At 44.8% G+C, this 27527-nt stretch overlaps 1 protein-coding gene across 1 annotated transcript in view; it reads right to left on the reverse strand.

Moving 5' to 3' along the window:
- Positions 1 to 547: 547 nt before the first annotated feature.
- LOC142257553 (coiled-coil domain-containing protein 170-like) overlaps positions 548 to 27527 on the reverse strand; it is a 38779-nt gene continuing 11799 nt past the window's right edge. Inside the window, exons 5-10 of the mRNA XM_075329701.1 lie at positions 20864 to 21181; positions 19990 to 20190; positions 12623 to 12796; positions 10855 to 11094; positions 3063 to 3299; positions 548 to 2621 (exon numbers count right to left, since the gene is read on the reverse strand). Coding sequence (XP_075185816.1) covers positions 2406 to 2621; positions 3063 to 3299; positions 10855 to 11094; positions 12623 to 12796; positions 19990 to 20190; positions 20864 to 21181 — 1386 coding nt within the window. The 3' untranslated portion in view covers positions 548 to 2405. The remainder of the gene's footprint in view (positions 2622 to 3062; positions 3300 to 10854; positions 11095 to 12622; positions 12797 to 19989; positions 20191 to 20863; positions 21182 to 27527) is intronic.

Raw genomic sequence — 27527 nt, forward strand, 5'->3', positions numbered from 1 at the left:
CAACTTGACGTGCACGGCGTCCACCAATACAATGAATTGAGTGAGGCCAGACATGTCTAGTCGAAATGTAGCCGAAAGTATGAAAATTGCATACTTGTGGTCACATTACTGCCTGTTCCCGGCACCAGAGAATTCTGAAAGTGTTAACTGTGCATTCTGTGAAGAGTCAGAAGTCTGCAATTTCAAAGAGTGACTGCAGATTTGAAAGCCTGGAGAACTCCTTTAACCCCTTGAATGTTATGGTCAATAGAGAGCATGGCATCTAAGTGGGACTGCTGATAAAGGTGTAAAATTGACCACACTGCGCATTGGTTCGAATCCTCTTTTGCGGGGGTTTGAAAGTAAGTCCTGACGGAGCCAATGAACGTATACCAAAATGTGATGTGAACATAGCCAAACACATTGCTATATGTTAGTACTGATTGATGCCTGAAGATATAGGTATGGATAAGAGCTAGAGAAACAAAATAAATGCATAATAAAAAAATTCCTTTTAAGACAAAATAAAAATAGCTGTGAAAGTGGAAATGTCCTTTAATGTACTACATATAATAAATAAGGTATAAAGTAAAAAAAAGATTTTATTTTTAGTAATATGAGTTAAAAAATAAAAATATTACACAATGTTTAATTTAGGTTTTTAACAATAAGTCTGAGCTGCAATACCACACACAACCAGGAGGAGCGCTCTTCCTGGACGATAGCACCATGGTTTTTTTACTTTAATCCACAAGAATCAACTCATTTAACATCATCAGAATATTAAATATGGTCACGTACAGTAAAAATGCATAATAAAACCATGTTACAGATTTGAGGTTTTTTTCAATAACACAATCATCTATCCAGAATCAACTTTAGCTATTTTAATATATAAAACAATATAAACTATCTTCAGCAAAATAATAATAATAAAAAATAAGAAACAAAGTAACTGCAAATTTCATATAGGTTTGGGGTTTCTGAAGACTCTCGTGTAAGGCCTTGTGCACACCTTGAGTATTTGATGAGTTTTTTACTGCAGTATTTTGTAGCCAAAACCAGACATAGGTAAAAAAAATACAGAAGTGGTGCTCGTGTTTCTATTATACTTCTCCTCTGATTGTTCCACTCCTGGTTTTGGCTTTCAAATACTGAGGTAAAAAAAATTGACCAAAAGCTTAATGTGTGAATGTGACCTAATGGTCCTGATTTATAGAGAATTAACTGGAGCTGGGCAAGAAAGATTTGCAGAACCCTGGTCCAGCAGCTGGGCCAGCAATTGATGGTCACCGGACTAGTGCCCTTTGAACCTCCTCCTTACTGCTGGTTGTGGCTGATGCACACATTATATCAGACCTACTAATCAGCAGAAGCTTTGGGGATGCCGGTAGGTAGAAGGGGGTTCGGTAGGGTTGGGCATGCCAGCAGGTAGAAGGAGGTTCGGTAGGCTATAGACATGTCAGTAGGTAGAATGAGGTTCGGTAGGCTCTGGGCATGCCTGTAGGTAGACAGAGATTTGGTAAGGTTTTGGCATGCTGATAGGCAGAGGAACGTTCTGTAGGCTTGGGAATTCTGGTAGGTAGAAAGAGGTTCAGTAGGCTCTGGGCATGCCGGTAGGTAGAAAGAGGTTTAGTAGGCTGTGGGCATGCCAGTAGGTAGAAAGAGCATAGGAAGGCTCTGGGTATGCCGGTAGGTAGAAGGAGGTTTGGTAGGCTATGGGCATGCCAGTAAGTAGAGGGAGATTAGGTAGGCTCTGAACCTGCTGGTATTTAGAAGGAGGTTTTGTAGGCTCTGTCATCCTGGTAGATAGAAAGAGGTTCTGTAGGCTCCGGGCATGCTGGTAGGTAAAAGAAGGTTCAGTAGGCTCTGGGCATGCCGGTAGGTAAAAGGAGGTTAGATAGGCTCTGGGTATGCTGGTAGGTAGAAGGAGCTTTGGTAGGCTCTAGGCACGCCGGTAAGTAGAAGGAGATTTGGTAGGTTTTGGTCCAGTGAATATGGACCACCAGCAGGGCCACTAAACCGGTTTTCTACTAATCTTTTTCCTCAACTATTGAATTAAATTCTTTGATTATTGCACAGCCCTTACCCATATTAATAAATTTCAATAGCGTAATAGCCACTACTACTATAAGGTAATATGAACTATTGCTTTTTTTTTTTTTTTTTTAGAGGTCCAATATTACTTTTAGTCAGGTTTTACACATCCGTGTTTTAAGTGCAGAGTACGGACCATGAAACCTGAACTGGTCGCATTTCTCGACTCAAACTCAAGAGCCTCATACTTGCCAATGAGGCTGTTGTGTTCATGTCAGAAGACCCACAACTAGTCCATACATCATGATCTACATTCGGACCTTTGAAATATAGTGTGTGAAATCTGGTCTAGTGATCAATATAGACACTTTTCTTAACCTATTGAGTTATTATCTGGGGTTCATGTGTTGTACAGTGTATTCTGGTTCACCATTTCCTGTCCGAAACCCATATGGCAACTTAGACCTATCCGTTTTGGTGTTATCAATAGGACCATGTGTCCGTAAAACCCGCTTAAGTTGGTCGAAGATTTCATAATCCGGAACGGCCAGGGTGTTAATACTGAATCCCATCATTCTGGTGATGGTCTCTCTGAAGTCGACAAGCTGCAGAATAAAATAGAGATCAATGCATCTTAACATTGTACTTTTACGGGATCTGCAGTCCTTAGTATAGATTCTTAGCAAATCATTTTCGAGGGAGGGGAAATCATCTCCCTTACATTTACCACCTTGATAATTAAACCTTTTCTAAAAACTCTTCACAGGTACTCAATCTACCTCCCAAAAACACCTCCTAATTGCATTTTGGGGGTAGGATAGAAAGAAAAAAATCTTGTTATCCTTCTTGAAGGCCCCTTTTTCCAAAAAGACATTTCACAAGATCTACGGGACAAAAAACGTCTTTATTCCAAGGTATTGTTATAAAGTCTCTTAAAGTTCTCAAGTGTCTGCAAGTTACAACTCCCCCCCAAAAAACTATTTAATGAGCGTTTTTAAGAGTTGCTAAAAAGATACTAATGATTCACTTTAATATACGAAGTGTACCTGTTTTTCTCTCCTTGCTACCTCCTCGAGGGCTCTCTTGGCTGTGTGCAGCTCATTAGTGACTGCTTCCACCATCTGCTGACACCTCACTTTCTCCCCTACAGACTCGTGCTCGGTGTAGTCCAGCTCTGTTTTCAAGCTCACTACCTTTTTAGCAGCTTTATCCTTAATTTTCTCAAGCTTTTCTAAAGACTTGCTGAGAAGTTCAATGGTTTTCTTCTGGTGGTCGACTTTCTCCTTAGAAAGAGAAGAGAGCGAGATGTTGGCTGGAATAAGCAAAGCGCTTCACGGTACATTTTATTTACCTATATCTTATGCAAAGATTTTATTAATTTTATTTCTTTAGGGTACCTTTAATATTTAAGCCTTAAGAAGTATCTCAAAGATTTTCAAGGGCTCAAAAGATCCATACACGTCTGTTGACCACCAAACATCCTTACCCAACCACCATCCAAAGGTTGCATCCTAGATCTATAAAATCTAGCATCTTTGAACCCAGCCCTCTGTATTTCCTGTAGATTTATAGATACAAGAAGATAGTGATCTGATAAACTTGTGGTCCGATACCTCAAATATGGTGTCTTGCCCACAAGTCTTGATGAAAGATCTGCTGGCGTAAGATGCTCCAAAATTTATTAAGAGACACTGTCATGTCCCCATCAGGGTCCGCTTCTGCGACTTCTGCTTCGATCACAGGGCGATGCCGTGTTCCCGCCGTGGACTGTGCTGGTGATAGGAGAGGAGTCGATGCCAGTAGTTCTGGTGGGCGCAGGCTCCGCTCATCCACTAAGCTGGGTTTCCCCTGGACCTGCAGTACTACTGGCTGACTATACCGTATTTTCCGGTGTATAAGACGACTGGGCGTATAAGACGACCCCCAACTTTTCCAGTTAAAATATAGAGTTTGGGATATACTGTATATACTCGAGTATAAGCCGACCCAAGTAATGAGCCTATTGTTTAGTAGTGTGCCCTGCAGTAATGAGGCCATTGTTTAGTAATATGCTCTGCAGTAATGTGCCCATCCTTGTCACCCCCCCCCTTATAGTAATGAGCCCAATGTTTATTAATGTTCTTCTACTGGTCCCCATCTTGTCCCCTATTATGCCGTTGTTTACACAAAATAAAAAATATTCGGGCACCAGACACTATCATAGAAGGGTCTATGGACCTGCGGTCTGCCAGAAGAAGCAGATAAGAGGACATCGCGAGAACGGAGGAGAGGTGAGAATATTTTTTATTGTGTAAACTTTGGCATAATGGGGGACAAGACGGGGACCAGTAGGAGGACATTTCTAAACAATGAGCTCATGCAGCACCGTGCACCACCGTATAAGATGAACCCTGGTCCAGCAGCTGGGCCAGCAATTGATGGTCACCGGACTAGTGCCCTTTGAACCACCTCCTTCCTGCTGGTTGTGGCTGATGCACACATTATATCAGACCTACTAATCAGAAGCTCTGGGCATACTGGTAGGTAGAAGGGGGTTTGGTAGGGTTGGGCATACCAGCAGGTAGAAGGAGGTTCGGTAGGCTATAGACATGTCATTAGGTAGAATGAAGTTTGGTAGGCTCTGCGCATGCCTGTAGGTAGACAGAGATTTGGTAAGGTTTGGGCATGCTGATAGGAAGAAGAACGTTCTGTAGGCTTGGGAATTCTGGTAGTTAGAAGGAGGTTCAGTTGGCTCTGGGCATGCCGGTAGGTAGAAAGAGGTTTAGTAGACTTTGGGCATGCCAGTAGGTAGAAAGAATATAGGTAGGCTTTGGGCATGCCGGTAGGTAGAAGGAAGTTCAGGGGTTAAAAATTCCTCTTATATGCTAGAAAATACAGTATTTGGCATGTGTCTTCCAGCTGAAGTTATCACCATTCAGCTACAACCAATGGGAAGACACCACACCCTTCTAATTCCCCCTCCTGTCTGCTGGTCACTGCCAGAGAGAGTTTTGTATTGCTGCTTTCTAGTTCCCGCTCTGTTCTGAATAGTGATCCCTGTGTTTTAACCTCTGCCCGTTCTCTGACTACCCTTCTGCCTGCCATTTTTGTACCTAGATGCCAGATCCAGATTTGACCTCTGCCTGGTTTCTTGACTACATCATTGTCTGCTAATTTTGTCCCTGTTCTGCATCTCCTTGTTTGACGCTGCCTGACTACTACTCTCCTCTGGACTGCAGCCCTACACTGGGAGCGATCTCCGGGGCCCTAAAGTAATTCCAAATCCCTGTATAGGGGTTAAACGGTTTGGGGGTTCTCGGTGTCCTGCTTTGTGAGTGGCTTTCCTCTAGCCTGTCCGTGACAGCCAGTCTGAGTCTGTGGTTCCAGGCAGGCATTACAGACATGTGCCTAAGGTTTGCCAACTTTTCTAAAAGTTAGCTGACCTAGCCAAGTTTATCGTAATAGTTGCAAAAGTTTTGGGCAACTGAAAGTTGCAAACCTTTTGTGTCACTGAACATTACACAAATATTTTGTGACGTTTGAACCAGTTTTACGCCAGAATTCTTTATTAAGTAATTCTAAATCTTTTCTTTAGAGTTGACTTTGCGTACAGTTTGGAGAGAGTGTTTCTTAAAGGATGAACTTGGTGATTGCTGATCAGTGAAGGTAAGACCGCTGAGACCACTACCAATCCGAATCTAGAAAAAAAGGCTTCTTGGGGAAGACAAGACAAGATTTGCGTGCACTTCGCTAAAGTAGGTATGTCAGAGCTTTTAATTATAATTCCTAGTCAATAAAACCAGATTGGATGGTAAAGGATAAAAAAAATCAACAAAGTCTTCTTAATATTTGATATTCCATATTGTATTACTTAACCCCATAGCGACGGCCTAACGTCTCAAGACGTCGGAAAAACAGGGTACTTATTCTGTTCCGACGTCTTGAGACGTCAGGCCGGAAAAAGCTTGTAGCGCCCCCCAGTGACGAAAAATCTCGGGGGTTTCAGCTACCGGAGGTAGCTGAGACCCCCAAGATTATGAATCGGGGTGTTTTTTTTGGACCCCGTTAATGCGATCGCCGGTATACACCGTATACCGGCGACAACATTAAAAAAAAAAAAATGGCCGGTAAAATTGATTTATTTCTCATCTGACGTGATCAAACATGTCAGATGAGAAATAAATATAATCCTCTAGTGCCCCCAAAGCCCCCGGTACCGGAGAGTCCCCCCACCACCCCTACCCCCCCTCCGGAAAATCCAAGATGGCGCCGACGCGCGCTGAAAACTGCAGCCGCCGCCGGATCTGCATTCATTTCCCTCCGATCTGAAATGATCAAACATTTCAGATCGGAGGGAAATGTCCTCCCCCTGACCCCTCCTCCGGTCCACCGGAGCCCTCTGGTCACCGGAGCCCCCTCCGGTTCTCCAGAGCCGCCTCCCCCCTCCCCCCTCCCCCCTCCGGAGCGTGGAAAATGGCGGCCGCATTCATCCTACTCTTTCTGCCGCATGTGACACGTCACATGCGGCAGAAAGTTGTCCCCAGGTCCCCCCGTCACCCTCCGTCACCCCCCCCAGCCCCCGGTCATACGTTACCTGTCTGCTGGTGCTCCGGCCCCGCGATCACGCCGCCTCCTTCTCTTGAATGCTGGCGGCGCATGCGCAGACAGCGGCTGTCAGCTGGATCCCTGCAAGCAGGGATCCTGCTGACGTCGCTGATGCACAGGCTCCACTGTGGACCGGGGGAGGGTGAGTGCAGTGATCTGCAGCCACACTCCTCACATGGAGAGGCTGCTGTTCCAGAAAATGGGGGGTACGTTCTGTGAGCGTGCCCCTCATATTCTGGAATGAGGTTACTGCAGGTCACTCTGCCCTAGGTTGGACCGGGGCAGTGTGAGTGCAGTATTCTCAGATTACTGCACCCACACTGCTCATGGAGAGCTTGCTCTTCCAGAAAATGGGGGATACGTTCCCTGAACGTGCCCCCCATATTCTAGAAGATCCAGAGACGGCGTGGGACCTCAAAAATGGATTACAGCGACCGAAATTTATTTATTTACAATAAATTGGTAAAAGAGGAATGTTTCGGGGAGTTTTTTTTCAAATAAATTTTTTTTTTGTCTTTATTTTTTTCTATTTCTTGACTGGGTTAGTGATGTCGGGTATCTGTTCAGATGCCGTGACATCACTAACCCCAGGGCTTGATGCCAGGTGACATTACAGCTGGTATCAACCCCATATATTACCCCGTCTGCCACCGCACCAGGGCGCGGGATGAGCTGGAGCGAAGCGCCAGGATTGGCGCATCTAATGGATGCGCCACTTCTGGGGCGGCTGCGGCCTGCTATTTTTAGGCTGGGAAGAGTCCAATAACCATGGCTCTTCCCACCCTGAGAATACCAGACCCCAGCTGTCTGCTTCACCTTGGCTGGTGATCTAATTTGGGGGGACCCCACGTTTTTTTTTTTTTTTAAAAAACGCCTGGGGAGCCCTCCAAATTGATCACCAGCCAAGGTGAAGCTGTCAGCTGTGGTTTGCAGGCTACAGCTGTCTGCTTTACCCTAGCTGGCTATCAAAAATAGGGGGGACCCCACGTCGTTTATTTTAATTAATTTTTTGGGGGGCTAAATACAAGGCTAGGCACCCTTTAGTGCCACATGAAAGGCACTAAAGGGCGCCAGCTTAGAATATGCAGGGGGTGGGACGTTATATTTGTTTGACATCTATCCATTCATCCATTGTAGCATTTTAGGCTGTGCGCCCACAATCGGGATTTGCAGCGTTTTGGGCGCAGAGTGTTTTCCCTGCGTACATAACGCTGCATTGTGCAGTAGAAGCACAGTGGAAGGATTTTTAGAAATCCCATGCCCAATGTGCTTGCCCAATGTACTTCTCTTCTCCGCAGCATAAACCGACCTGTGGCGCAGCTTCCCGAGCCTCAGCATGTCAATTTATGCTGCGGAGATGAGTGTTCTCTGCAGGTAGCATAGAGCTCCACAGCGGCCTGAACCCAAATCGTGGGCATGGGCAGCTGCGTTCTCCCGTGGACAACACTCACATCTCTGCAGGAGGCTGACACTGTGTACTAGACGCCGTGTCGCTGGATCATGGCCACATAGCCTAAAAGTGAGACATTTGTTGCTACAGCAACATTTTTGTGAAGTACCTGTGGATTCAAAATGCTACTATACTCCTGAATAAAATCCAGTTTCCAAAATGGAGTCACTTGTGGGGGGTTTCGAATGTATAGGTACCCAAGGGGCCCTGCAAATGTGACATGGTGCCCGCAATTTATCTCAACTTTTCCAGAATTCAAATGGTACTCCTTCCATTCCAAGCCCTCCCATTTATCCAAACAGAGGTTTTTGGCCACATGTGGGGTATCCCTGTGCTCATAAGACATTGGATAACAACCTGTTGGGTCCACGGTTTGTTGTTGTCTCTTGAAAAAGTGAGAAATTTGATGCTGAAGCAACATTTTTGTGAAAAAAATGAAAATTTTCAATATGGCAACCTAAGCTTATCAAAATCTGTGAAGTATTCGTGGATTCAAACTGCTCACTATACACCTAGATAAAAGCCTTGAGGTGTCTTGTTTCCAGAATGGAGTCACTTGTGGGGGACAGCCACTGTTTAGGCACCTCAGGGGCTCTCCAAATGCAACCTGGCGTCCGCTATTGATTCCAGCCAATTTTGCAGTCAAATGGCACTCCTTCCCTTCCGAGCCCTGCTGTGCACCCAAACAGTTGATTTCCACCACATATAAGGTATCGCCAAACTCAGGAGAAATTGCACAATAAATGTTATGCTGAATATTTTCCTTTTACTCTTGTAAAAAAAAAAGCTACCTGGTTGAAATAACAATTTTGTGGTAAAATTTTTTTTTTTTTTTTTCATGGCTCAACGTTATAAAATTCTGTGAAGCACCTGGGGGTTCAGGGTACTCACCAAACATCTAGATAAATTCCTTGAGGGGCCTAGTTTCCAAAATGGGGTCACTTGTGCGGGGTTTCTGCTGTTTAGGTACCTTAGGGGTCCTCCAAATGTGACATGGTGCCCGCAATCTTTTTCAGCCAAATTTCCTTTCCAAAATTCAAATATTGCCCCTTTCGTTCCAAGCCCTCCCATTTGTCCAAACAAAGGTTTCAGACCACATGTGAGGTATCACCGCGCTCATAAAAAAGTGGTTAACAAACCTTGAGGTCAAATTTTTGGAATTACCTCTTGAAAAAGTGAGAAAATTGATGCTAAAGCAACATTTTTGAGAAAATTATTAAAATTTTCAATATGACAACGTAACGTTAACAAAATCTGTGAAGTACCTGTGGATCTAAAATGCTCACTATACCCCTAGATAGAATCCTTGAGGGGTCTAGTTTCCAAAATGGTGTCACTTGTGAGGGATTTCTTCTGTTTAGGTACCTTAGCGGACCTGTAAATGCAACATGGTGCCCGCAATCTATTTCAGCCAAATTTGCTTTCCAAAATTCAAATATTGCTCCTTCTGTTCCGAGCCCTCCCATTTGTCCAAACAGAGGTTTCTGATCACATGTGGGGTATTGGCGCGTTCATAAGAAAGTGGGGAACAAGTTTTGGGGTCCATTTTGTTGTGTTATTTCTTCTAAAAGTGAATAAATTTGGGTTAGAGCAACATTTTTAGGTAAAATTTAATTTTTGCTTTTTTTTCATTCCACATTGCTTTTGTTCATGTGAAGCACCTGAAGGGTTAATAAACTTCTTGAACGTGGTTTTGAGTACTTTGGGGGGTGCAGTTTTTAGAATGGTGTCACTTTTGGGTATTTTCTATCATCTAGGCCTCTCAAAGTCACTTCAAATGTGATGTGGTCCCTAAAAAAATGGTTTTGTAAATTTTGATGTAAAAATGAGAAATCGCTGATAAACTTTGAACCCCTCTAACTTCCTAACAAAAAAAAATTTTGTTTCCAAAATTGGTCTGATGTAAAGTAGATAAGTGGGAAATGTTATTTATTAACTATTTTGTGTCACAGAAATCTCTGGTTTAATGGTATAAAAATTCAAAAGTTGAAAATTGCAAAATTTTCAAAATTTTTGCCAATATTCAATTTTTTTCATAAATAAACGCAAAAAATATTGTCCTAAATTTGGTACTAACACGAAGTCCAATATGTGACGAAAAAACAATCTCAGAATCACCGGGATCCGTTGAAGCGTTCTAGAGTTATAACCTCATAAAGTGACACTGGTCAGAATTGCAAAATTTGGTCTGGTCATTAAGGTGAAAATTAGCTCCGTCACTAAGGGGTTAAAGGATAAAACAAGTTATCATGGATCCACAGGATAGGACATGTCTTGCTGGTCAAAGGGTGTACCAACGCTGGGACACTTGAAGAACGAGCAAAACCTTTGTTTGACAGGTGAAATAATTCTTAAGCTTGCTTAAAAATCATCATTCTCGGCAGCACATTATCCTGTGCTGCCAAGAACAATGATAACCTATGCTAGGCGGTAGGAGGTGGCTCTTGAAGCTCCCATGTGACAGCCACAGAAGATTGACTTGGCCACCTGAAGATTTGTCCTCGTACTGAGCAACGAGCTTGTAAATTCAGGAGGCCATAGTGCAGACAACTGGCAAGAACCTTTGTGCCCTAATGTTTTAGTACTAGATCACTTACCTAATATTGGATTTGAGGAGAACCTATGAATAGGACTTATGGTCCTAAATGAAGTCCCACATGAGTAAACCATCTAGTTGCAAAAGCAAGTAAAGCTGAAAACTTCAATTTACCGATCTTTTTCTTTTTACCTAACTGATACTGTAAAGATACAAGGAAGAAGCAATGCATAATTTCTTACTAAACTTTCTAAAGTGGCGCGTTCACCTTTAGATCGTTCATATCGACAAGCTGAGCTGTCAGGTTTTGATTAGCAATTTTCATGTCACTGAGCTGTCCCTGGAGTCTCTCGACCTTCTTGTGCAATTTTTGGGCTGTCATAGTTGCTGAATTTTCGGCACTCAGGAAGGTTTGATGCTCTTTTTCTCTTTCGTGTTGTTTGATTTTCTTCTCTAGTTGTTCGATTTGTGAAGATTTTAACTCTAGTTTTTCCCTTTGGGAATTCACCTGCAAAGATGGATTCCTTAGGTAAGTTAGGGAAGGAGTCAGTGGGTCAGTAAAGCAAAGGAATAAGTCTACAATCCTCATAAAATAATCAGCTGGGGCTAGAACAGGAACTGCTACAGACCAAGATAAATGCACTAAATAATATAGCTGTGTGGAGAGGGTAACAAGATGGCAACAAGCAACATGGCTAAAAAATATGGCAATTGTTGCCTTTACATTACATACTCTTCTGTAAATTTAGGAAGCGAAAATTAGGTGCACCATTGAGCACCAATGATATCATTACCCAAATTCCTTTAAGGCCGTCTCAAGCACCCATGTTTGCTTGAGTATTTAGAAAGCATTGTTCTCACTTCCAGTGTATATCAAGGGTTTACTTTTTCTTCCCCTTGGCTCAGCTTCAGTTAAGTTTCTAATAATATCCTCTGCTAATCCTGACCTCCATTCTCATGCCAGTGTTAAAGCTAAATTCAATCTATCTTATCTAGGTGAAGTCCACACCTAGCATTTGCAATCAAGATTTCAGATTACCAACTTCCCTCAAGTATTCTCTGTGTTGTACACACCTTAGTCTCTGCTAGCAAGGTAACACATCTCTACAAGCAAGTTAATAGTTTGCCATTTCCTCTCTGGAACTTTGAGGTTAACCATATCTTTGCTGCACGTTCCTTATTTGATATACACCAAACATTCCTGTGTGTGTCAGCATTTCTGCAAGCAAGTTACCAAACTGTCTATACATCTACTGTCCCAAGTTTTTCCGTACATCTGCCTCTGTTCCATCCAATCCCTCCTGCTACTTTTGGCTGTTTGCCGTCCTGCGTATCCAGCTATCTTGGTACTTGCTGATTAATATGCTATCCAACTAGACTCATTCTCCTGTCCTCGATGCTCACCTCGATGTCCATGGTACTCACCTAAGGATTAGAGACTCGACCTTAGCCTCTGAGGCCCTAATACTTAATCTGCTCATTTTCCTTAATTCTATTTAGTCTCATTACTATTTAAACTGAGAAATATATAAGGAAATCTTCTGTCTGTTGAAGGAGTTAAGCCATGTCCCCTTTCTACTATCCTGTGTTTGTCTGCAAGACAATCGGTTGCAGCAGGATCCTCTCCCCTGTCCTGCATGAAGAAGGACAAAAGAGCCATAAGCCCCATCCGCTTAGTAAAGGGGTAAGGTCTTTTTGATCACGGTGCAACAAAACCTTAGATAAATGTTGGTCCATGCATAAACTAATACATGTAGTGCCTTCATTTTTTTTACAAGGCACAGGACACAACTATGCACATTTCACATTAATAGCAGTATTCTCTTTTAGAAGCAGTGGCACCATATGGCGGTATGCGTAAAAGCCCATAATACTATATATATTATCAAAAATAGGGGAAAACGTATCTAAATAATGTATCTAAATATTGACAAAAAGTTTATTCTGATGGCATAACAATCATTGCAGAATACTGGATTATTAGGAAAGGGAATTATCTCTGTATAACTGGCCGGCATCGTAAATCTCATCATTACCTTCTTCTGGAGATTGTAGATAAGAGTTTTATTTTCACTCAGAAATTCTTTATCCTTCTTACAGATTTCATCAGCTCTGTTCAGTAACATGTCGTACTGAGATACAAGGCTCTCAGATGAAATGTCTTGGCTTATTTTCATCTTCTCGGCCAGCTGCAGCAAGAACTTCTTGAGCTATGAAAAACCAGAGGAAAACATACAAATGTTAACATAATAGTCCTTCTGAGATGAGCCCTAGAGAAATCACTCAGAATGTAAGAAAAAGGGAAAATCTCGGGTTTTCGGATACCATTTCGCAGTTTATATCACACTATGGTAAACTTTACAAATACATTGTTTAATCATTTCACAATATTTTTTTTAACTTGTGCAAACTTTTTGCTGATTTTCCATCCCAGCTCTTATCTGCTTGTATGTCCATTCTGGTTCTCAGACTATGATTTAGGACTAATAGGAACATTCAAATAAAAAAAATAGAAATAATAGACCAATTACTGTTTTTAGCTTTGCTGTATAGAATAGGGTGGATTCAGCAGAGTCATCTCATTATTATTATTATTATTATTATTATTATTATTATTATTAGACAGAAAACAGCTCTATTGTATTGCTAAAGGTCCATTAAGGTATTATAACAACAAAATTTAGGTATGATTCTGGGTCACTCCTTGAATTCTTGGACAGATGAACTTAAAGGACCCTTGTTCATCTGACATCTATGTCTACTGACTCCCCCATACACATGAATGCTTGGCAGTACACTTCTGTGTTTTCTATCAGAAAGCCACTGCCATACTCTTCTGGCAGCGGCTAATCTCCAGGGAGAAAAAAAAGAACAACCACTGAAATTCAGCAGACCAGATCCTTATCTACCTCGAGATCTATGGGGGGAGAGTCAGAAGACCCCTATCATGCTACCAGTGTTGCACACATGTTCAGGTCAACATATGTCTGGTGCACAACAAAAACTCCCCACAAACAAGGGGGACACAGGGAATACAATAACAATGGTGGACCCTGGCAATAGTGAGAGGGTTGATGGGACATCTCCTGAGCTTACCTAACAATGTACCCTGCGCTCCTAGCCAGACCCTATACAGGTTCCTCACCAGTCACCAAGCAGGAACCTGAAGGCCTGAGAGGCTAGTGAGTGGGAAAGTAAGGCTCACTAGACCCACCGCTGCACTAATACAACATGAGGGTAGGTCAAAAAAACAGGGGAATAACAACTAAAATGGAGAAGATATGACTTCAGGATGAATCCACAGCAGCTCCTTCCACCAAGGGGGCCAGAATACAAATATTTTTGTATAATCAGCAAAGATTGCTGGGAAACCTAGATACTTAAACACAAAGGGGCGTGGCAGAGAAATTGATGGCAGCAAAACTAACATTAACTGTTTAAGCACCAAGATAAATTAAACAACATTTAAATGTTGTGTCCCAGATAGGAGTGATACACAACCGTGACAGCCCCCAAACACATTAGACTGATAATTCAACCAATATCTGTGGGTTCTGCTAACTGTAGTTTAATGTGAATGGGGGTCTTTACTATGGTTTCCAGAAGACTTTATTAAGCTGGTTTCACATATCATTTTATTTACAAGCCCCCAAAAAAACAAAAACCTAAACCTAAACCCAACGATTTCCATCAGTGTTTGGTCAGAGTGTCAGTTTTTCTCATATGCAAAAAAAAAAATCTTAAAAGCTGATGGTCATTTTCTATCTTCTAGAAAGTCAGTGAAAAGCGGATGCAATCATTATTCAGTCTTTTCACTGACCCATAGACTTATAGGGATGAGTTTTATACATGATTTGGGTCAAAAGAGACACATCTCATTTTTTCTTGCAGAAACTCAGGCGTCATAAAAATGACATGTGAACATCTCTATAGACTATAATGTACATGTATGCTATCTGTGAAAAACACATATAGAATATGTAGGAGAAAATTGGACATGTGAAAGGACCTACAGTCATAGCATCTGACATCAATATCCACATCCAATATCCACCACCTTATGTGGCTGTGTAACCTGCTACAATATGTGTGAGTTTTAATATTTTCCATACCTGAGTGGTGGTTCTGCATCAAGCTGCCCTTATGGCCAACCCTATAGCAGTGGCATAACCTGCTTTTATGTGTCACACAGAGTTTTGCTCAAAACTCGCCGAGAGTCATGGCAGCATCAGATGTTGTTCACACAACAGATTCTGGCACTCCATACTATGGTGTCTCTGATGTTTGAGTTGCATAGGCAGGCTCGGGTGTCGACCAGCTATGTGCTCATTAATGGTCGGGCAAGCAAGAGTTAATCTCTGCTAACCAGCTGGTTTAGATCACATGTAGTTGAAAACCTATCACATTTACTCCTCACCATTTTAAGGTGGTGGAATCTGTCTTCCCATGCCTACTATAGTCTGTTGCTGTGTTTTTCTGTGTGCTATTGGGTCCCAGTCCTGCTGGTGATAATATTATGTGGTGCTTGGCGTTGTTGTGGAATTCTGTCATCATCTTGTTGTTTCCTCCCTGCTCCTATTGTCTGCCTTACCTCTTATTGTGTTATACCTTTGTGTGATAGAGTTTTGGTTTCCCCGGTTTGTCTATCTCTCTTGGTGTTATGACACTCATGTCCCGCCCGTCCCCTGTGGTTGGAAGGGAGGGGGTATACGATCAGGGTTGGTCAGAAGCAGGGCCCAGAAAGCGGCTCAGACATCCTCACCTTTAGAGGTAACTCTGAGATAATGAATAGCTAGGGTCCCCCTAGTCTGAGGGCCAGTCTAGGAGCCCCGGTCTCCTGCTCTCCTCAATCATGATGACAGTATGGTGTAGTAAGTATAGAGACTATATAGTACAATATTAGCAGTATACTATACAATAAAACAGGCTACATTTAGTTAATTTAAATATTACAACTATAGTGATTTATTGTAGAGCAGCACATCCCGGGATACAGCCGCGAGCACATTTCATGTGTATTAGCAGCATGGAGAGCTAGGATAATTATTATCTAACCTTTCTCATATTATGTGTTTCTAAAAACCTATTTTCTTAAGTGTTATGCCATCTCAAAATGCTGGTGTCAACCAGACAACTAATCCTGAAAAATGATACAGTCTATGACTGGGAAAATAGTTCTTAAAACAATTTCTACAAAAAGGGCAAAAACGTCAACCGTAAGAAATGAGAAGTAGTTTGTGTCATTTCCTAAAAGTGATTAAAAACTTTTTTACATATTTAAAGGGGTTGTTTAATCTCCTTTCTTGGAGAGTGTTCTGCTCCTCTCCCACCTGATTGCCGGAGGGGGTGCGCTCCTGAAGATTGACAGTTCACCACTGCTCTGAACTAGGCGCTCTCCCATGGTGCAAGTAGACGCGGCATTGCTCTGCAGGATTGGAAGAGCATAGGGGCACTAAAGCTGGCCGAATTGAGTGCAGCGCTTTCAAGCTGTCTAGCAAACTGCTTGTAAGTGCACGCTCCTTGTCTGATAGACCTTAGAGCTGACCAATAATCTTGGCAATGAGGAGCAAACTATGAAAATTAAAAATTGCACTGTTCTTGAGATGCAAGGAGATTATGCATAAGAGGAAAATAGCACTGTCGCTTGTTCTTACAAGCACTTTGCAATTTTACCCACGTAAAGGGAAACTGTCATATCCCCAAACACTAAGGCTATGTGCCACACAGCGTTTTTTTGATGCTGCATATTTCTGCATTTTTGGCCGCAAAAAATGCACAAAAATGCAAAAAAAAACACACACTCGTGGCAAAAGAAAACCGGTAAAAAACACATTCGTTTTTAACACGTTTCGTTGCATTTTTTCCTGCGTTTTGCTGCGTTTTTCCAATGCATTGCATGGGGGAAAAATGCAGTAAAACGCAGGAAAGAATTGACATGTCCATTTTTTTTTTAGCTCAAAAACGCAAAGGGAAGCAAAGTCATGCAGTTTTGAGGCCAAAAACGCACAAAAACGCACCTGAAAAACGCAGTGAAAAAAGCTCAGTGCGCATATAGCCTAAATACCTGCAGAACGGCTACAGTTACAATGAGTGGTGTCTGTAAGTGCAACCTGGAACTTTGATTGACAGCTGTGAGCGATTATCCGTGCACACCTCTATGGCTAAATGCTGGTGAATCCCAGGAGGAATGCCTACTATTAAATATCCTTTTAGTGGGATTATGAATGAATAAAGAGGTGTTCCTTTTCGGGTCTCTCTACCTGGTACTCTTAACCTTATGATATATAACATATAGGAGCAGCTTATAGTTCACACCAATCACCCAATCAGTTACGCTTATTTTTTGTACAACAGCTATAGACTCACGTATTAAAAAGAAAACACTAGCACCCTATGGTATACAGTCCTTGCACAATGTCTCTGTATGGAATAGCGCAGCAGGCTGGACGATCCATAAAGTAATACGAAAACTTTACCCACCTGAGGCTAAAAACACACCATTTTGCCCTCCATCAGATGAGTACCTTCAACAGGGGCGGACATACCATTGGTACAATCTGTGTGGCCGTACAGGCGCCCTTAAAGTCAGGGGGCCCATTTCTACCCCCAAAGCAGGTGCAATTTTGCATTATTATGAGCTCTTCGGCTGCAAAGGGCCCATATAGTCTTCTGTGTCCGCCAGTGACCTTCCACACAATCAAATGTATACTCAGTGTGAATGTAGCCTTAAATGTCTAAGGCCCCTTTCACACATCAGTTTTTTGCCATCAGTCGCAATCTGTCGTTTTGTGAAAAAAACGGATCCAGCGCTGGATCTGTTCTTTTATCATTGACTTTTATTAGTGATGGATAGCGACAGATGGCCTCACGTTTCTTCCATCGTGGGACAGATCCGTCGTAAAAAGTTTTGTCGGTGTCTGTCGTTTGTTATAGTGGAAGCCTATGGGCGCAGGATCCATCGCAATCCGACAAATGATGGATTGTGGCAACGGATCCGTTTTTTCAACCGAGCATGCTCAGATGAGATGTAAAAACATTTCTGGTCAGGAAAAACTCTCCTCTCTCTTTCTTCCCCTGGGATGGGTTTACTATATAGATTTTTAATAGCAAATGACCTTTCACATTACAAAAAAAGTGGTACGACGATCCGTTTTTTTACAGGATCCGTTGTATCAGTTTTACCACAATCTGCGACGGATCTGTTCCATCAGTCACAAAGCGGATTGTGACTGATGGCAAAAAACTGATGTGTGAAAGAAGCCTAAAGGAGCCTCCCAAATTCACCAGAAGTGTAGCTTAAAAGGGTATGCAGGTTATAACTAGTTATCACCTATATGGAAATTGCTGGAGATTGCAGCTTACACCCCCACAGATTTAGCCCTATTCTGGTTATAAAAAATTATCACCTATCCACATGATGACTAGCTATACTCGGAACACTCCTAAATTGATAGTGGTCTAAAGGTCCCGTTACATGCAACGACATCACTAACGAGATGTCGTTGGGGTCACGGAATTTGTGACGCACATCCGGCCTCGTTAGCGACAGCGTTGCGTGTGACACGTACGAGCGACCGCTAACGATATAAAATACTCACCAAATCGTTGATTGTTGACACGTTGTCCATTTCCCAAATGTCGTTGCTCGTGCAGGATGCAGGTTGTTCATCGTTCCTGAGGCAGCACACATCGCTACTTGTGACACCCCGGGAACGATGAACAACAGCTTACCTGCGTCCTCCGGCAATGAGGTGGAAGTGACTTCCATGCGGCTGCTCTCTGCCCCTTCACTTCTATTGGACGCCTGCCGTGTGACGTCGCTATGACACTGCACGAACTGTCCTATAAGAAAAGAGGCTGTTCACCGGCCGGCGAACAGCCTGTTTTCTAAGGGGGCGGTTCGTGCGGTGTCACAGCGACGTCGCTAGACAGGTAAGTACGTGTGACGGCTCCTAGCAATATTGTGCACCACGGGCAGCGATTTGCCTGTGACGCACAAACGACGGGGGTGGGTGCTTTCACGAGTGACATTACTAGCGATGTCGCTGCGTGTAAAGCCCCCTTAAGTTGCAACCCTAACCGATTGCCAAAATGGCAGACTTGTGTCCTTTATTTGAATACAGTCGTCAAGCATGAGCTCCATTCAAACAGGAGACCCCAATTCTCATCAGCCGAACCCCACTGGTCTAATAGTTATCACTTTTCCTGTGGATAGGAGATAACAAGAGAAGGGCGAGCACTAAAATGCTCAGCTGCTCGTTACCCAAGTTGAGAGATTGGGAAGTTTGGCTCTCTACCCACATACAGCCAGCCATAAACACAGCATTTCCAGAAGGAGGGAGGACTGGGTTTGTGTTTTTTTGGGTTTTTTTCTTGACACATAACATGTGAAAACTTTATTTTTACCCCTCTGGGAGAGCCATTTAGACACTGCAAATGGCTCGCACTTGGGTTCTGGCTACCATCATTCAGGGAACTAAGCCGGCTCTTTGTGTTCTTGTTACACGGACGATACATCTGAGCACCCGCAATACTCGGCCAAGCACAGTGGTGTTACAGGTGTATCACAGGTGACAGACAGTCATGTGGTTTCTGGCAAAAGAAGATCACAGTGTTTGGCTGTGCAAAATGCTCACTGACTTTCTGTTGTTCCTGCTGTTAGTATTAATTGTACTAGGTAGCTTTACTGCTGGATTTTCATCTGTTTCCCTTTAGGATCCAGGGGGCTCTCCTTTCATCCAGCTGCTGATTATTAGTATTCCCCTTGAGTTTAAATACTGCCATCTTCCCTGGACTTGTATTGGTGATATTATCCAGTTCATTCAAGCTCTGGTTGCAGGCAGGTGGCTTGTACTCCTCTGTGGTATCGTTGCTGGAGCATTGCTGAACTTCTGCCTGAGTTATCTGTGGATAAGTAGTTCATGTATTTTGCCCCTGTGTGTCCTCCTTGTTTCTTACTTTACTGTTTAGTGGGGTTGACGAAGAGCTCTCCCCACCCGTTCCCTATTTAGAGTGCAGCACTAGGGATACTTAGGGTCAGGTATCTGGCTCGGCACATAGGTGCGGAACCTATCTAGGGACTAGCAATAGGTTTTATCTGGGGTTACCATCTCCCCCTTTCCTTACCTTTCGCCTCTCACTTGGTGCTTCCCCGTACCAAGCGTGACAATTGAGTACCCGAGCAACCCGATTGAATATTGAGCAGTGGTGAGCACACTCGCTCATCACTAGTGATAACACACAAATGGAGTACCCCTGTAGCTTGAGGCTCTGCAGCGTTTGTGCAACTACAGCCATCATCATTTTCTTAGAGCCTTTGCCTAACAGAACATTCTCAAATTTGCAACAAACGGAAAAGGAAAAAAGTCAATGTTAAACATGATATCTTATTTACTATCCTTACTCTTTTTCTCTCCATGTTGAAGCCATCTTTGATCATCTCCTCAGACGCAAGCTTTCCCTTTAAATGTTTCATGGAATCCTGCTGTTCCTGCAATAATTCTTCAGCTTTATATGACTTGGCCGCAGCCTCCTGATACAGATCAAGTTGCTTCTCTACTTGTTTATTGAGCTTGACAATCTTCTGCTGTAGATCATCACATGTCTAAGTGTATAAAAGATCACCGTTCAGATATTGCTATACATTACACAAATCATGACACAAAATGAGTTTTGGTGCCGTAATTTATTCCTTCTCTTTTATCTGCCCCGTCCTCTTCTGTCTGTAGGTTATTACGAAGAAAAGCAACACACAATCTATGACCTGACTACACAGGGTTTGTTTGTAGTCTGTCACCATGGCGATAATGTCTGTATAAACGAAACAATCTTGATTCTTTTGTCAAGACTTTTTGCAAAATCACTTCATTTTTTGTTTTAAGTGTTTAGAAACAAATAAATCTGTATTCCCTTTCCTCATTCCAGTTCCAAAAAACTTTTGTGGCCTCTAAAATGTTGCCTTTCATAAACTGCCCTAATTGATCCTCTCCATTTGTAAAGAACACCTTTAGCTCTAGGGAATGTGAAAATGTGTTTTCCAAAACAGACAATCCCTTTTAAGATTCACTGAAAAACAAAATTGGTATATTCTGTGAAACATGTGGAAAAAGAAGAAATAACAAAACGTTTGGCAACTTTTCCAGTGTTGTGCAAAAGCCAGACTGATAATGGAGGTGGACAGACCCTTTATGCCAAAGCCTGTGCTCCTCCAGTCACTGCTCATTAGGATATTAGTATGTGATATATTTATATACGACAGACCAGTGAATATCACTCACAGATTTCCAAGTTTGTTCCCCGCTGCAGAGTTCTTGGATCCTCTCCTTTACAGCCTCCTCTGTCCTCGGTACAGTTGTAAATCCATTACTCAGGATTGTAGCCAGCTGACTTATGAAGCTTTGGTGCAGGCTGTGCGACGCTTTCGCCTCGTAATCCGAGGTACGCAGAGTCCTCTCCAGATCATTTATTTTCTTCTCCTTTTCCATCAGCTCCTGACGAAAGCCGCCCCATTCTTTATGGTTTTCCTTCAGCTTCTCTTGTAGAATTTCTTTTTCTCGTTCGATGCTCTTCCTGGACAAGACAGCCTCATCTCTCTCCTATAACAAAAGGGGAAAAGTGAACACTATTATATGGAAATAATCCATAATAACATATAATAGATACTCCATGTATAATAAGAGACTCGGTACAAATGCTTTACTACAGATGGAATAGGAGATAGAGATGTTTCTATTTGCCTGCCCTCCCTTAAAGATGACCTGTCACTTTCTCCAAAAATGTGAGTTCAATACCTTGTAAAAATCCCTAAGCTCCCCTGACTCTGGCGCTTTTTACCATTTTGCATTGTGTCACTCCATTGCAGAGATATTTACATTTGTTTCTTTGGGAGCGCAGTATGTGAAATTTCTGCTTGGAATTCAACTGGGCGTTTTTTCAGTTTTCTCTTGGGGCATGTGCTGTCTACTTTCCTGCCCTCCATTATAGATGACCTGTCACTTTCTCCAAAAATGTGAGTTCAATACCTTGTAAAAATCCCTAAGCTCCCCTGATTCTGGTGCTATTTACCATTTTGCATTGTGTCGCTCCATTGCAAAGATATTTAAGTTTGTTTTTTCAGAAGCGCAGTATGTGAAATCTCTGCTTGGAGTTCAACTGGGCATTTCTTCAGTTTTCTCTGGGGGCGTGTGTTGTCTACTTTCCTGCCCTCTCTGAAAGGTGACCTGTCACTTTCTCCAGAAATGTGAGTTGAATACCTTGTAAAAATCCCTAAGCTCCTCTGATTCTGGCGCTTTTTACCATTTCGCATTGTATTGCTCCATTGCATTACATTTGTTTATTTGGGAGAACAGTATGTGAAATCTCCTCTTGGAGTTCAACTGAGCGTTTCTTCAGTTTTCTCTTGTGGCATGTGCTGTCTATTTTCCTTCCCTCTCTTAAAGATGACCTGTCACTTTCTCCAAAAATGTAAGTTGAATACCTTGTAAAAATCCCTATGCTCTCCTGATTCTGGCACTTTTTCCAGTTTTGCATTGTGTCACTCCATTGCAGAGATATTTACATTTGTTTTTTCGGGAGAGCAGTATGTGAAATCTCTGCTTGGAGTTCAACTGGGCATTTCTCTTCTTTTCTCTGGGGGGGCGTGTGCTGACCTTCCTACAGCACAGACGCTGCCAATCGCAGTTCAGCAGTGTTTAAGACTGAGCAGAGATTGCTGAGCGCACTGATGCAGGGAGTCCAGTTAGTTGATTTAAAAATGCACTCTTTATTCAGGCAACAACATATTTCGGAAGAAGGGAATTTTGTTTACTTACCGTAAATTCCTTTTCTTCTAGCTCTAATTGGGAGACCCAGACAATTGGGTGTATAGGCTATGCCTCCGGAGGCCGCACAAAGTATTACACTCAAAAGTGTTAAGCCCCTCCCCTTCTGCCTATACACCCCCCGTGCTCCCACGGGCTCCTCAGTTTTGGTGCAAAAGCAAGAAGGAGGAAAAAGAATTATAAACTGGTTTAAAGTAACTTCAATCCGAAGGAATATCGGAGAACTGAAACCATTCAACATGAACAACATGTGTACACAAAAAAACAGGGGCGGGTGCTGGGTCTCCCAATTAGAGCTAGAAGAAAAGGAATTTACGGTAAGTAAACAAAATTCCCTTCTTCTTTGTCGCTCTATTGGGAGACCCAGACAATTGGGACGTCCAAAAGCAGTCCCTGGGTGGGTAAAATAATACCTCGTAAGAGAGCCGTAAAACGGCCTCTTCCTACAGGTGGGCAACCGCCGCCTGAAGGACTCGTCTACCTAGGCTGGCATCCGCCGAAGCATAGGTATGCACCTGATAGTGCTTCGTGAAAGTGTGTAGGCTCGACCAGGTAGCCGCCTGACACACCTGCTGAGCCGTAGCCTGGTGCCTCAAAGCCCAGGACGCGCCCACGGCTCTGGTAGAATGGGCCTTCAGCCCTGAGGGAACCGGAAGCCCAGCCGAACGGTAAGCTTCGATAATTGGCTCCTTGATCCACCGAGCCAGGGTTGATTTGGAAGCCTGTGACCCTTTACGCTGGCCAGCGACAAGGACAAAGAGTGCATCCGAGCGGCGCAGGGGCGCCGTACGAGAAATGTAGAGTCTGAGTGCTCTCACCAGATCTAACAAGTGCAAATCCTTTTCACATTGGTGAACTGGATGAGGACAAAAAGAAGGTAAGGAGATATCCTGATTGAGATGAAAGGGGGATACCACCTTAGGGAGAAATTCCGGAACCGGACGCAGAACCACCTTGTCCTGGTGAAACACCAGGAAAGGGGATTTGCATGACAGCGCTGCTAGCTCAGACACTCTCCGAAGTGAAGTGACTGCTACTAGAAAAACCACTTTCTGCGAAAGGCAAGAGAGAGAAATATCCCTCATTGGCTCGAATGGTGGTTTCTGAAGAACCGTCAGCACCCTGTTCAGATCCCAGGGTTCTAACGGCCGCTTGTAAGGAGGGACGATGTGACAAACCCCCTGCAGGAACGTGCGTACCTGTGGAAGTCTGGCTAGGCGCTTCTGGAAAAACACAGAGAGCGCTGAGACTTGTCCCTTAAGGGAGCCGAGCGACAAACCCTTTTCCAGTCCAGATTGAAGGAAGGACAGAAAAGTGGGCAAGGCAAAAGGCCAGGGAGAAATACCCTGAGCAGAGCACCGCGACAGGAAAATTTTCCACGTCCTGTGGTAGATCTTGGCGGACGTTGGTTTCCTAGCTTGTCTCATAGTGGCAATGACGTCTTGAGATAGCCCTGAAGACGCTAGGATCCAGGACTCAATGGCCACACAGTCAGGTTGAGAGCCGCAGAATTCAGATGGAAAAACGGCCCTTGAGATAGCAAGTCTGGTCGGTCTGGTAGTGCCCACGGTTGGCCGACCGTGAGATGCCACAGATCCGGGTACCACGACCGCCTCGGCCAGTCTGGAGCGACGAGGATGACGCGGCGGCAGTCGGCCCTGATCTTGCGTAACACTCTGGGCAACAGTGCCAGCGGAGGAAACACATAAGGGAGCTGAAACTGCGACCAATCCTGAACTAAGGCGTCTGCCGCCAGAGCTCTGGGATCTTGAGACCGTGCCATGAACGCCGGTACTTTGTTGTTGTGCCGGGACGCCATGAGGTCGACGTCTGGCACCCCCCAGCGGCAACAGATCTCCTGAAACACGTCCGGGTGAAGGGACCATTCCCCTGCGTCCATGCCCTGGAGACTGAGATAATCTGCTTCCCAGTTTTCCACGCCTGGAATGTGAACTGCGGAGATGGTGGAGGCCGTGGCTTCCACCCACAGCAGAATCCGCCGGACTTCCTGGAAGGCTTGCCGACTGCGTGTGCCGCCTTGGTGGTTGATGTATGCCACCGCTGTTGAATTGTCTGACTGAATTCTGATCTGCTTGCCTTCCAGCCACTGCTGGAACGCTTTCAGGGCAAGATACACTGCCCGTATTTCCAGAACATTGATCTGAAGCGAGGACTCTTGCTGGGTCCACGTACCCTGAGCCCTGTGGTGGAGAAAAACCGCTCCCCACCCTGACAGACTCGCGTCCGTCGTGACCACCTCCCAGGATGGGGGTAGGAAGGATTTCCCTTTCGATAATGAAGTGGGAAGAAGCCACCACCGAAGGGAAGCTTTGGTCGCCTGCGAGAGGGAGACGTTCCTGTCGAGGGACGTCGGCTTCCTGTCCCATTTGCGTAGGATGTCCCATTGAAGAGGACGCAGGTGAAACTGCGCGAAAGGAACTGCCTCCATTGCTGCCACCATCTTCCCCAGGAAGTGCATGAGGCGCCTCAAGGTGTGTGACCGACCTTGAAGGAGAGATTGTACCCCTGTCTGTAGTGACCGCTGCTTGATCAGCGGAAGCTTCACTATCGCTGAGAGGGTATGAAACTCCATGCCAAGGTATGTCAGCGATTGGGCCGGTGTCAGATTTGACTTTGGAAAATTGATGATCCACCCGAAACTCTGGAGAGTCTCCAGGGTAGCGTCGAGGCTGTGTTGGCATGCCTCTAGAGAGGGTGCCTTGATCAACAGATCGTCCAAGTACGGGATCACCGAGTGACCCTGAGAGTGGAGGACCGCTACGACAGTAGCCATAACCTTGGTGAAAACCCGTGGGGCTGTTGCCAGGCCGAACGGCAGTGCCACGAACTGCAGGTGTTCGTTCCCTATGGCGAAGCGCAAGAAGCGCTGGTGCTCTGGAGCAATCGGTACGTGGAGATAAGCATCTTTGATATCGATCGATGCAAGGAAATCTCCCCGGGACATTGAGGCGATGACGGAGCGGAGGGATTCCATCATGAACCGCCTGGTCTTTACGTGTTTGTTGAGAAGTTTCAGGTCCAGGACAGGTCGGAAAGACCCGTCCTTCTTTGGGACCACAAACAAGTTGGAGTAAAAACCGTGGCCCTGTTGCTGAAGAGGAACAGGGACCACCACCCCTTCTGCCTTCAGAATGCCCAGCGCCTGCAGAAGAGCCTCGGCTCGCTCGGGAGGCGGGGATGACCTGAAGAATCGAGTCGGGGGACGAGAGGTGAACTCTATCTTGTAACCGTGAGACAGAATGTCTCTCACCCAACGGTCTTTTACCCGTGGCAGCCAGGTGAAGCAAAAGCGGGAGAGCCTGCCACCAACCGAGGATGCGGAGTGAGGATGCCGACAGTCACGAGGAAGCCGCTTTGGTAGCGGCACCTCCGGTGGTCTGTTTAGGACGTGACTTAGACCACCATGCATCAGAGTTCCTTTGATCTTTCTGAGGCCTTTTGGACGAGGAGAATTGGGACCTGCCCGCGCCCCGAAAGGACCGAAACCTCGACTGCCCCTTCCTCTGTTGGGGTATGTTCGGTTTGGGCTGAGGTAAGGATGTATCCTTTCCCTTGGATTGTTTGATGATTTCATCCAAACGCTCGCCAAACAATCGTTCGCCAGAAATTGGCAAACTGGTTAAGCGCTTTTTGGAAACAGAATCTGCCTTCCATTCCCGTAGCCACAAGGCCCTGCGGAGTACCACCGAATTGGCGGCTGCAACCGCCGTATGGCTCGCAGAGTCCAGGACAGCCTTAATAGCGTAAGACGCAAATGCCGACGTCTGAGTGGTTATGGACGCCACCTGTGGCGCGGACGTGCGTGTGGCTGCGTCAATTTGCGCTTGACCTGCTGAGATAGCTTGTAGCGCCCATACGGCTGCGAATGCTGGGGCAAAAGAAGCGCCGATAGCTTCATAGATGGATTTCAACCAGAGCTCCATCTGCCTGTCAGTGGCATCTTTGAGTGAAGCCCCAGCTTCCACTGCAAGTATGGATCTAGCTGCCAGTCTGGAGATTGGAGGATCCACTTTGGGACACTGAGTCCAACCCTTGACCACGTCAGGGGGAAAAGGATAACGTGTATCCTTAAGGCGCTTAGAAAAACGCTTATCTGGACAAGCATGGTGATTCTGGACTGCCTCTCTGAAATCAGAGTGGTCCAGAAACATACTCGGTGTACGCTTGGGAAACCTGAAACGGAATTTCTCCTGCTGGGAAGCCGACTCCTCCGCCGGAGGAGCTGAGGGAGAAATATCCAACATACGATTGATGGACGCAATAAGGTCGTTCACTATGGCGTCCCCGTCCGGAGTATCAAGATTGAGAGCGGCCTCAGGATCAGAATCCTGATCAGCTACTTCCGCGTCATCAACTAGAGATTCCCCTCGCTGAGACCCTGAACAATATGATGATGTCGAGGGAAAATCTAAGCGAGCTCGCTTAGTCGGTCTGGGGCTGGGGTCTGTGTCAGAACCCTCAGCTTGGGATCCATGAGATACCCCGGGAGGACATTGTTGGTCCAGCTGAGGTGGGCCAGGGAACAAAGAATCAACAGAGTACCTGTGCTGAGATACCGGTCTGGACTGCAAGGCTTCCAGTATCTTAGCCATAGTCTCAGAGAGTTTTGCAAACTCCGTCCCTGTCACCTGAACAGTGTTAGCAGGTGGCTCCCCCTGGGCCCCCCCTAGCAGAGGCTCTGGCTGAGTAAGTGCTACAGGGGCCGAACAGTGCACACAATGAGGGTCAGTGGAACCTGCCGGTAGCGGGGTCGTACATGCGGCGCAGGCAACATAATAAGCCTGTGTTTTGGCACCCCTGCCTTTCGTGGGCGCCATGCTATTATCTTCCCTGAGCAACACAATAGGGTATATAGCCAGAAATCAACTGTGCACTATACAGTGTAAAATAAACATATAATGTTACACTACTGCACAATGGGGCTAGCACCACAGGTGCTGCTTACCACCCGCTTAAAGCGGTTGTGAGGCCACCAGAGTCCCTGCCTGGGTCTCCCAGATTTTGTCCCCCTCTGCAGCATCCGAGGAGCTGACAGGAATGCGTCCTGAGGAGAGGAGGGAGCCGTGGGCGTGACCCAGAAAGAGCGGGAACTGGTGCCTGC

This window comes from Anomaloglossus baeobatrachus, chromosome 12 (genome assembly GCF_048569485.1).
Source record: "Anomaloglossus baeobatrachus isolate aAnoBae1 chromosome 12, aAnoBae1.hap1, whole genome shotgun sequence".
NCBI classification, from domain to species: Eukaryota; Metazoa; Chordata; class Amphibia; order Anura; family Aromobatidae; genus Anomaloglossus; species Anomaloglossus baeobatrachus.